The 11429-nt window shown below is 36.7% G+C and overlaps 1 protein-coding gene across 1 annotated transcript; it reads right to left on the bottom strand.

Moving 5' to 3' along the window:
* Nucleotides 1-756: 756 nt before the first annotated feature.
* LOC145104742 (uncharacterized) lies at nucleotides 757-3108 on the bottom strand. The gene is made up of 7 exons (XM_079041933.1): nucleotides 3102-3108; nucleotides 1929-2088; nucleotides 1802-1883; nucleotides 1457-1726; nucleotides 1008-1337; nucleotides 811-890; nucleotides 757-760 (listed from the first exon to the last, which is right to left on the bottom strand). The coding sequence occupies exons 1-7, from the start codon at nucleotides 3106-3108 to the stop codon at nucleotides 757-759; spliced, it is 933 nt and encodes a 310-aa protein (XP_078898059.1).
* Nucleotides 3109-11429: the final 8321 nt, after the last annotated feature.

Here is an 11429-nt window from a genome sequence, read left to right as displayed (position 1 = left end):
TTTTGAAGCAGAAACCCACTGTAAAGCCAACTACAAAACCTGGAGATGTGAACAAGATGAAGATGGGGCAAATTGATTCTACACATCTCACAGTGATGTTCACAAGAGGCGAAGCTAACAGATTTCTTTTTGCTCTTGTTGATAAGCATCTGTTCTCAACGGAGTGCTTGGAGCACATAATTAATATCATCCATCGATGCAAGCAGAACTATGAGGCAGACAAGAAGAACTTCACGGATATGCTTCGGTGGTATATCACTTTTCGTCATAATCTATTGGCCATTATACCGAAGGTGTTCAAGACTGTCAAGAAGTCTTCTATAGCTCAACCGAACTGAGCTTTCGGCTCCATTGACGCAAAGGGGGAGATTGTTGAGTATTTTGTGTTGCGTCATGGGCTTAGATTGTATATCCGGATTGGGCCTGTCCATCTGTGATTATTGAGTAGGGTTTAGCTATAAATAGTGCATGCATGTATGCCATAGATATGAGAGTCATTATTATCATTATTGCTTTTGTAACCCTAAACACCTCTACAGTCGAAGTTCTTAATCGAGCTCTTCTGAGGTGCTAAAGCTTAATCATTCGACATCAGTTAAACCATTCTTGTGTTCTTCATTACGTCATTTATTGTTTTCTGCTTAGAATCTATCGATCCTACAAGAACTTTGTTCTAACAATTTTATAAGAAACTGAGATTTCAAAAATCTTTTACTTTGGTTATTTCAGACTCACAATTTCCAGTAAAAAAATATATCATCTACATATACCAACAATATTATAACCATCTTTCTAGAAACTTTAACAAACATAGAGTAATCATTATAACTTTGTTTAAAACCAAAGCTAACTAAAGAATTACTCAACTTTTCATTCCACTTACGTGGAGCCTGCTTTAAACCATACAATGAATTTTAACAACTTACAAACTCTATTGTCATTTTTACTGTGATATCCAGTAGGTAAAACCATATAAACTTCCTTTTCAAGAGAACCATATAAAAAACATTTTTAATGTCAAACTGATACAAATTCCAACCATATTTAACAGCTAAGGTAATAACCACATGAATAGTAACAATATTAGCTACAAGAGCAAAAGTCTCCTCATAGTTAATGCCAGCCCTTTGATTATAACCTTTAGTTACAAGACGAGCTTTATACCTCTTCATTTCACCATTGGCCTTATATTTAATTTTGTAAATCCAACGACAACCAATAGGCTTTTTATTTTTCGGTAAACCAGTTATTATCCATGTATTATTCCTATACAATGCTTCCATTTCTTGATTCATAGCCTTAACCCATTCAGGATTAAGGGAAGCCTCATAGTAAGACTGAGGTTCAACAATTTTATCAAGGTTGGAAACAAAACACTTATTATCAGAAGTTAAATTAGAGTAATGAAGTGTTTTTTCAATTCCATATTTATATTTACCTACTATAATATAATCACTAAACCTAGATGGTAGACAAGTTTCTCTCCTAGTGCGTGTGAGACAATAGATTGAGTATCAAGAGATTGAACACTTAAATGACTACTTTCCTCAATCCTGACAGGAGAACTAGGAGAGTCAGGAGAATCAGCAGAACTAGGACCAGACCCATAAGATAAAGGCACATTGGACCCTTCAAACCCTAACCTAGTATATGTATCTCCTTCTGTATGACCTTTTTTATTACGGTTCAAAGGAGAACTAGAACCATCTAACTGATGATCCAGCCTCTAAGTTCTATTAGAAAAACCATCATTAACAAATTTTTTAGAATGTAAAGGTTCATCATAGGAAAATGGATCAACCCCACTAGAACCATCACTAGGCTTACTAAAAACATGACTTTGCATTCTGAACGGAAACACAAACTCATAGAATTTAACATCCCTGGAAACAAAAACAGAATTAGAATCAAGACTTAAAACTTTATACCCTTTCTTTTCTAAAGAGTAACCCATAAAAACACAATTTTCAGAACGAGCAGAAAATTTATCGTTATTATTTAAGTTAGTAGAAAAACACAAACATCCAAAAACACGAAGATTATGAAAATTAGGAGACTTTTTATAAACCAACTCATAAGGAGATGATCCTTTCAAAACAGAAGAAAGAGTTCTATTAATCAAAAACACTGATGTAAGAATAGCATCACCCTAGTATTTTAATGGAACTCCTCAATGAAACATCAGAGATCTAGCAACATTAAGAATGTGTCTGTGTTTCCTCTCCACAACTTCATTCTGTTGTGGAGTGTAAACACAAGAAGTCTGATGAATAATCCCATTATTATCATATTAAAAGTTTTAACATGAAAATTTATAAATTCAGTTCCATTATCAGTCCTTATGGTTTTAATAACACTTGAAATTGATTTTTTAACATATTAAAAAGTAACATAATTTTGAAAAACTTTTTCCTTAGACTTAAGGAGAAAAACCCAAGTAGCACTAGTGAAATCATCCACAACAGTCAAGAAGAACCTAAAACCTCCTACACACTCAATCTGATATGGTCCCCACACGTCTAGATGAATGAGCTCACCAAGAACCTTAGTAACATGAAGACTATTATGAAAAACATCCCTAGTCTGCTTAGATTTATGACAAACCTCACAAGGAGGTACAGAAACATTATTAAAATTAAGTTTATTTTTTAGAATGTTTAAAGCTTGGTCAGCAAGATGACTAAGTCTACTAAGCCAAGTAAACTTAGAGACACAACAAACATTTTTTGAAATAGATAATAAAGTCCCCCAGATTGATTACCAATCTCCAGCGTCCCCTTATACTGTTAATTCTGAATATGAAAGTTATGTTACTTAAAAACAACTTCACGTTTGTCGTCTTTGCACGACTTATGAACAGATAGCAAATTAAACCATGAACAACAAATACAAACAAAGTAAGAGAATTTGACAATTGCATGTTCCCAATTTTATTAATTTGAGCAGATGAACCATTTGGATGACTAACCCTTAGGTTTAATCTAGACACATCAACAGAATATTGAAGATGTGGCTCAGAACTAAAAAAATATGTTGACTAGCTCTAGAGTTAACAACCCACTTATGACAACTAGTATTATGAAAAGAGTTACATCAAATACCTGCCATGTTGGAATTGAAAAATGTCTCATCCCACCCTTGCTTATTTTCACCAATGAGACTGAGAAACTTAGCATATTGATCATTAGTCAAAAAATGACAATCATTACTGTTATCATTAGTTCTAGAACCACGGGATTCAGTTTGAAAAACAGAAGTTGAATTACTAATAAAAACTTTTGTTTTGATTGTTAACTTCAGACCTTGGCTTATAGTCTTTTGGATATCTACTATTTTGAAACATTTGTCTATAGAGTGACCCTTAAGCCCAAAAATTTTACACTGTGGTATTTGACCTTTAGATTTAGACCTGTACTTACGGGTCGAAGGCACCAAGGCTGACGCTTTAGATTTGATATCCTATTATGTGATAGTATGTTTTCGTGTTGTAGTGATATGTGAGATCGGTATCCTGGTATATAGGATGATGGTATGCTTAGTGGTCTATAAGATATGCCTGATTGTCTGTTGATGGGTTATCTATTTAGTTGTGTATATGTTGTCATGATGTGGGTGTGTTGAGACTGTACTGCTTTGTGCTGTCAGTCAACAAACCCGGTAATGTTTATATCGATATGTTGTTATGATTTACTGGGCTTATATGTGTTTTGGATATGTTTATGTTGACATGTTGTGTGTGGTTGGGTTGAGGCGGTCCTGCTATGTGCTGAAGGTCAACAGACCTAGGGCGTCGCGGATAGACTAAAGGCCAGTAGGGCGTACCAGTCAGGCCGAAGGCCCGGAGAATGTTCCTGATAGGCTGAAGGCCCGGTGAGGCGTACCGTTCATGCTGAAGGTTCTATGAGCGTACCAGATAGACTGTAGGCCGGTGGGGCGTTCCAGTCATGCTGAAGGCCCTGTATGCGTGCTGTTTGTTGGTATACGTTATTTGTTTGTGTGGTGGTACTTTGGGGGAACTCACTAAGCTTTGTGCTTATAGTTTTGGTTTATGCTTTCAGGTACTTCAGAGAATCGTGGCAAAGTGAAGGTGTGACCGTACACATCCTGGTTTTATGTCATTGATCTTGGGAGACACTGATTTTTAAATAATGTTTTGGAAACAATGTTTTGTATACACTTTTATTAGTAAATGGGTTGTTTTGAAAAGTTTTAATTGGTTGAAATTTTTGGGATGCTACATTTACTTTCAATAACACTTGTCGATAAACACTAAAATCGATTTTATCAATCTGATTTTCAGGTTAAACATGAAATTTCAAATCCTTTTCACCATTTCTTCATGTGTTCTTCACTGAGATCATCAGAACATAATCAAATAGTTTTCATATGTTCTTTATCATTTCGATTTAACTTTTTTTATCAATGGAAACCTTTTTGTTTTTCATATATCAACCATGATAATCCAAAAACAATCTCCCAGGTTAAATCAACTAACGATCTCGGAAATGAAATCTGATTACTTCATTAGTCATCGATTTCGATTTAACAATCAGATGATGATTGAGAAAAATGAAATTCAATTGACAATCTGTATAACTGATTAAATCAGATCATGATACAATCACTGGTCGAGAATAGAAATTGATGAATCGATATCTTGATCAAAAACAAAAGTTATAGATGCCTTAATCAATTGAATATGCAGATGCTCGAGTTTGAAAAAACGTAATTCAAATGAGATATTCTGTAAAAGGTTTTAGGGATTGAAATTGGGCTTATCTTTGAATAAAACATGAATAGTAAACAAAGTTGGGCTCGACATTTGAATCAAATGATTTAAACCAAAAAGATATATCGGATGAACTGTAAAAATTGATTACAATTTTGTTTTGGGCTAGATCAATTAGAAAAAATATATTGGAACATAAAAATTGGGCTTGAAACAAATTTGATCCAAACAAGGCAAAATGATCAAAAATCAATAACGAAAGCAAGATTCAAATAAATTTTGAGAGACTCACCATAAATCGTTCACATTATGTTGATTGTTGCCAAATCGAGAACCGTTTCTTCAAAAAATCACTTTGATCTTCAAAGACCCACTATGATAACAATTGTAGTGAATTATGAGCATTTGATTTGACATGCGGAATTGTAAAAAAAACAATGAACATGGGTATTTGGGGTGCTAAAAGATGTATTCGATCATAGAAAATGAGTTACAAAAAGGGATCTAGTTCTAGTTCTACATAAATATCTCAATCACTAATCTTAATGAACTACATCTCTCAAGCACACTCTAATAATGGTATACAACCCACTATTTATAGAGGTGATAACAAGTCTCTCTCTCTCTCTCTCTCTCACACACACACACACACACACATTTCACAAGGATCTAATCCCACATGTGCAAGTGGGTCTTCTCAAGTCAATTCATCACAAAGTCAATCAATGAATAAATTTGCACCCTAACAACGGATCACAATGTATGGAATCTTCGAGTTTTGTCTTGGTGACAAATAAAGTGCCCCAACACCAACAACCGCCTTAGCATTAGGCCGACGTCTGATTCGATGAATAGTTGTTGATGACAAATCAACAACCTCCAGAGCCACATCCTCACTCGATTCAACATGAACCTTTTCATTTCATATCGAAAAAACCCTTATCAGGGGGTTTAACCTTCAAATCCTTCATCAGAACGGACTTACAAGTTGGATCCATCAACATAAATAGAAAAGGGAAGAGGAAATGCAACTATGATGATCAAAGAACACCAGAGAAGCAACGTCGGTAAGAACAACAAAAAAACACTGTGCCGATAGAGAGAATCACTTGAGGAAGACTGGAAATATGCCTTCCAATATGGAGAAGTTCTGCTTAGTTCAATAGCTATATTATCTTTTCAGCAATCCATGTCTAGTTGTTTTGGATCTAAAAAGGGCACTATATCAAAAATGATTGTTTTATGTATAAAAAGGGCATCAGGTCTAAAATGGGTGTCTTCAGGTGCAAAAAGAGGGCTAGTTCCTGAAATGCAAATATTCCATTCTTGAAGGATCAATTTGCCAAATTGGTAAAACCTTTTCCCTTTTTAGTCTTATTGAACACAGAAAAAAAAAAGTGAGAGAATTTTGAAGACTTCTTCTTCTTCTTCTTCCTTTTTTGAGCGACATTTTCTAGGGGTTTTCTCCTTTATCACCAAATCATTATAGTTCATTGTAATCTCTTTGATCAAGCTCTGTAAACACTATAATATTTAAGTGGATTGGTTCTTGGCTTCCTCCGCCTGTGGTTTTTCCCGATTTGGGTTTTCCATGTAAATCTTTGTGTCTCTTTTGATTTACATTTTGCTTATTATTTTTCATTTCATGTGATTGATTGTGGTTTGATATCTTAGTTCCATTCCGCTTGAACTAATATTGTTCTCGTGATTCAAATTTTTGGGTTGTTCGATGCATTCAGGCTTTTTCGTTTTAGTGCATCTTACCCTCTTTGTTTACTACAAAGACCTTCAACAAAAAATCCCATGGTTTCTGACCCAAATAACATGGATATAACAAATACCAGTTGTGACATCCCCAATTTCACGGCCAGAAAAGACCGATTTGTTTATGCTTTGTTTTATAAATCAGAGTAATCGTTTAAAGAAAACGGTTGCGGAATTTGTTCCCAAAACAAGATATGATAATAACTTATCAAAACATTTTTCAAAGAGAATGTATTTTTATTTAATAATAAAACCTCGGGATGTCATGTTCCGATACAGACACATAAGCATAAACATATCATACATTCATTTACACTAGTGATTTACATCTCTTATAATCTCTCAGTGAAATGGGTCTTCGCATCGATACCTGTGATACAGAGAAAACTGAGTGGGTCAGGCTTGGGAGCCTGGTGAGCATATACGGTTTTCAACCCACAATAATATATTTATTATATTTAATCATCAAACAATCAACCCAATTACCCATCCCCATTATCTCCATTTATCTTAAGGATCTACCCTAAGAATCATCTATCCTTCATTCTTAAGGATTGACCTGAGGTATAGGCACGAAGTCACATCGTCGCCAGGGTTTACTCAATAGGCGCTAACTCCATAGTCACCAAGGTTTATACAATAGGCGCTAACTCCATATTCACCAAGGCTTATACAATAGGCGCTAACTCCACAGTCACCAAGGCTTATACAATAGGCGCTAACTCCATAGTCACCAAGGTTTATACAATAGGCGCTAACTCCATAGTCACCAACTATCCCATCTACCCATGTTCTACCCAACATTTTCGTAGATATAAATACTTACACAGTTTAAATCATTTAACACCTGTATAAAACATCAATTCCACGCCCATCTCAAATAGACAAACAATATATAACACATAGCACGTATTTCATGGCAAACACTTCATATATATGTGTTAGAAGAAAGTAACTACACACTCACACAAAACATATACTTAATACATTTAAACAATACTTGTATTAAAATCGTGTTTGTGAAAGGGACTATACACTCACTTTATCAGAAGATGATCGGACAGCACTACGGCTCTAAGAGTAGTACTTCTTCGGTGAAACTGGAAGATCTTCACACACCGGGCTTCTCGCAGGCAGAGCTTCGGCTCGGAAACTCTTTTCTTCTCGGGATCTTCGGGCTTCGGGACTTGCTTCGTGTCTCGGGATGATACCGGGGCTTCTGGGGGTTAAAAGAGGGCTTAGAGAGAGTATCGGGAGTGAGAGAGAAGAGATAGAGCAACCAAAATCGGCCGACCCTCGATTTCTATTTATAGGGTCATTTTTCAGCTCTCACGTCGTGAATTTTAAGTTTTCACGTCGTGAACTTAGTCGTCACTGCATGCGTCATCACAAGTTGCGTCTGTCAGGCTCTAGAAGTCATAAATACTGAGTTCACGTCGTGAACACTGTATTCACGTCGTGAACTCTGACAGTTTTGGGGTTTCGCGCCCCGAACTTCAGAAATTCATAACTTTCGCATACGAACTCCGTTTTCGACGTTCTTTATATCCACGCGTAGGTGAGATTATGTTCTACAACTCTCGTTTAGACTTCGTCGGCTAACTTTGAATTTATTTTTATTATATTTTTCTTATATTATTTTTAGTAGGCCGGGACAGGAAAACTCCGTTAGAAATCCATAACTTCTTCGCCTGACGTCCGTTTTCGTCTGTCTTTTTACCGTTGGACTACTATCGATTAGATCTTTGATTCTCATTTAGAAAGTTTTGGCTAAATATCACTCGATCTCTATTTCGAGTATTCGGGCTGCATACCGCTAAGTCGAAACTTCGAAAAATCATAACTTCCTCATACGAAGTCAGATTTAGACGTTCTTTTTATGCGCGCTCTCGGTTTAACGTATTCTACGACTCTCGTTTAGATCGATAAATCCAAATATCGCTCTATCGTAAGTTCACTATTTACGTCGCCCTGTGTCGTGTCGGTTCTGTCGCGAAACTTCGACAGGTCATAACTTCTTCGTTATAACTCGGATTTCGGCGTTCTTTATATTTTCGGAAACCTAATGACATATACTACAACTTGGTTAAGATTAATCCTTCTAAATAATCTTCCATCAAAAAGTCATTTTTGATGCTTATCGTCTCTAAATTGACTAGCCCGGATCTACGGGCGTTACAATTATCTCCCCCTTAGGATGATTACGTCCCGGAATCATCAACGAAAATAGGACTTGTATAATAATTCCATACGTTATCTTTCCATCCTAAGTAATAACCATGATGCTCAATCTTGCATCTGCTCTTCGTACTAGGTTGGACTTTCAATTGTAACCTACAAGTTACAAAATAAATCCTTATTGAGGATCTACCCTAAGAATCATCTATCCTTCATTCTTAAGGATTGACCTGAGGTATAGGCACGAACTCACATCGTCGCCAGGGTTTACTCAATAGGCGCTAACTCCATAGTCACCAAGGTTTATACAATAGGCGCTAACTCCATAGTCACCAAGGCTTATACAATAGGCTCTAACTCCATAGTCACCAAGGCTTATACAATAGGCGCTAACTCCATAGTCACCAAGGTTTATACAATAGGCGCTAACTCCATAGTCACCAAGGTTTATACAATAGGCGCTAACTCCATAGTCACCAACTATCCCATCTACCCATGTTCTACCCAACATTTTCGTAGATATAAATACTTACACAGTTTAAATCATTTAACACCTGTATAAAACATCAATTCCACGCCCATCTCAAATAGACAAACAATATATAACACATAGCACGTATTTCATGGCAAACACTTCATATATATGTGTTAGAAGAAAGTAACTACACACTCACACAAAACATATACTTAATACATTTAAACAATACTTGTATTAAAATCGTGTTTGTGAAAGGGACTATACACTCACTTTATCAGAAGATGATCGGACAGCACTATGGCTCTAAGAGTAGTACTTCTTCGGTGAAACTGGAAGATCTTCACACAACGGGCTTCTCGCAGGTAGAGCTTCGGCTCGGAAACTCTTTTCTTCTCGGGATCTTCGGGCTTCGGGACTTGCTTCGTGTCTCGGGATGATACCGGGGCTTCGGGGTGTTAAAAGAGGGTTTAGAGAGAGTATCGGGAGTGAGAGAGAAGAGATAGAGCAACCAAAATCGGCTGACCCTCGATTTCTATTTATAGGGTCATTTTTCAGCTCTCACGTCGTGAACTTTGTCGTCACTGCATGCGTCATCACAGGTTGCGTCTGTCAGGCTCCAGAAGTCATAAATACTGAGTTCACGTCGTGAACACTGTATTCACGTTGTGAACTCTGACAGTTTTGGGGTTTCGCGCCCCGAACTTCAGAAATTCATAACTTTCACATACGAACTCTGTTTTCGACGTTCTTTATATCCACGCGTAGGTAAGATTATGCTCTACAACTCTCGTTTAGACTTTGTCGGCTAATTTTGAATTTATTTTTCTTATATTATTTTTAGTAGGCCGGGACAGGAAAACTCCGTTAGAAATCCATAACTTCTTCGCCTGACGTCCGTTTTCGTCTGTCTTTTTACCGTTGGACTACTATCGATGAGATCTTTGATTCTCATTTAGAAAGTTTTGGCTAAATATCACTCGATCTCTATTTCGAGTATTCGGGCTGCATACCGCTAAGTCGAAACTTCGAAAAATCATAACTTCCTCATACGAAGTCAGATTTAGACGTTCTTTTTATGCACTCTCTCGGTTTAACGTATTCTACGACTCTCGTTTAGATCGATAAATCCAAATATCGCTCTATCGTAAATTCACTATTTACGTCGCGCTGTGTCGTGTCGGTTCTGTCGCGAAACTTCGACAGGTCATAACTTCTTCGTTATAACTCGGATTTCGGCGTTCTTTATATTTTCGGAAACCTGGTGACATATACTACAACTTGGTTAAGATTAATCCTTCTAAATAATCTTCCATCAAAAAGTCATTTTTGATGCTTATCGTCTCTAAATTGACTAGCTCGGATCTACGGGCGTTACAATTATCTCCCCCTTAGGATGATTACGTCCCGGAATCATCAACGAAAATAGGACTTGTATAATGATTCCATACGTTATCTTTCCATCCTAAGTAATAACCATGATGCTCAATCTTGCACCTGCTCTTCGTACTAGGTTGGACTTTCAATTGTAACCTACAAGTTACAAAATAAATCCTTATTGAGGACTCCTTCTTCTTCTTAGGATAAGTACTTCCCCTTATCTATTGTGACAGATCGACGGGTCATGTTCTAATGACCTTCATCGGATGATGCAACGTCTAGACTCAAGTCTCTTATAGTCAAATTCCAAAATGGAATATACCTTCCTTCATATTCTAATGTGATATAGTCACATTTTAACATGTAGCATCTCTAGCTACTAACGAGCGCGATGCTATTGGTCGCATTGATTTCAATCTTCTGACTTAAGTCAGATGCTACCTTAAACTTGGTTCTCCGAATCACGTAACAAACTCATTGTAGTCGGACTCAATTCGATATGACCACTAAGGTCGGAATAACAACCATCTTACTAGTCATTACTGAAACAATGGTAATGACATACTTGAATAAAACGGAATCAATTACTAGCTTCTTGGTAACCTTGTGACTTTTCCTGATCCAACCGTGAGTCCTGTGCTTCCAGTAGTATAGATCTCTACTACTATTCACACCTACTCATACTCGTCCCAAGTATTGTCTCCCAGTCCCCAATTCCTAAAATCACAAAACAATTTAACACATACGAATGTGTCCAATTAATCATAAAAATTCTCCTAGACTCTACTAGGACTTCTTCCATGCGTATCTTCAATCATCAATTCTACTTCAACTCGGTTGGTGATGGAAATTCCAGACGATGGGACAACTTCAAGAATTACACCAATCGTTCCATCATCCTGC

The sequence above is a fragment of the Lactuca virosa genome, chromosome 4, assembly GCF_052849685.1.
Source record: "Lactuca virosa cultivar CGN04683 chromosome 4, Lactuca_virosa_CGN04683_v6, whole genome shotgun sequence".
Classification (NCBI taxonomy): Eukaryota; Viridiplantae; Streptophyta; class Magnoliopsida; order Asterales; family Asteraceae; genus Lactuca; species Lactuca virosa.
This window is presented reverse-complemented; position numbering and strand designations above follow the sequence as displayed.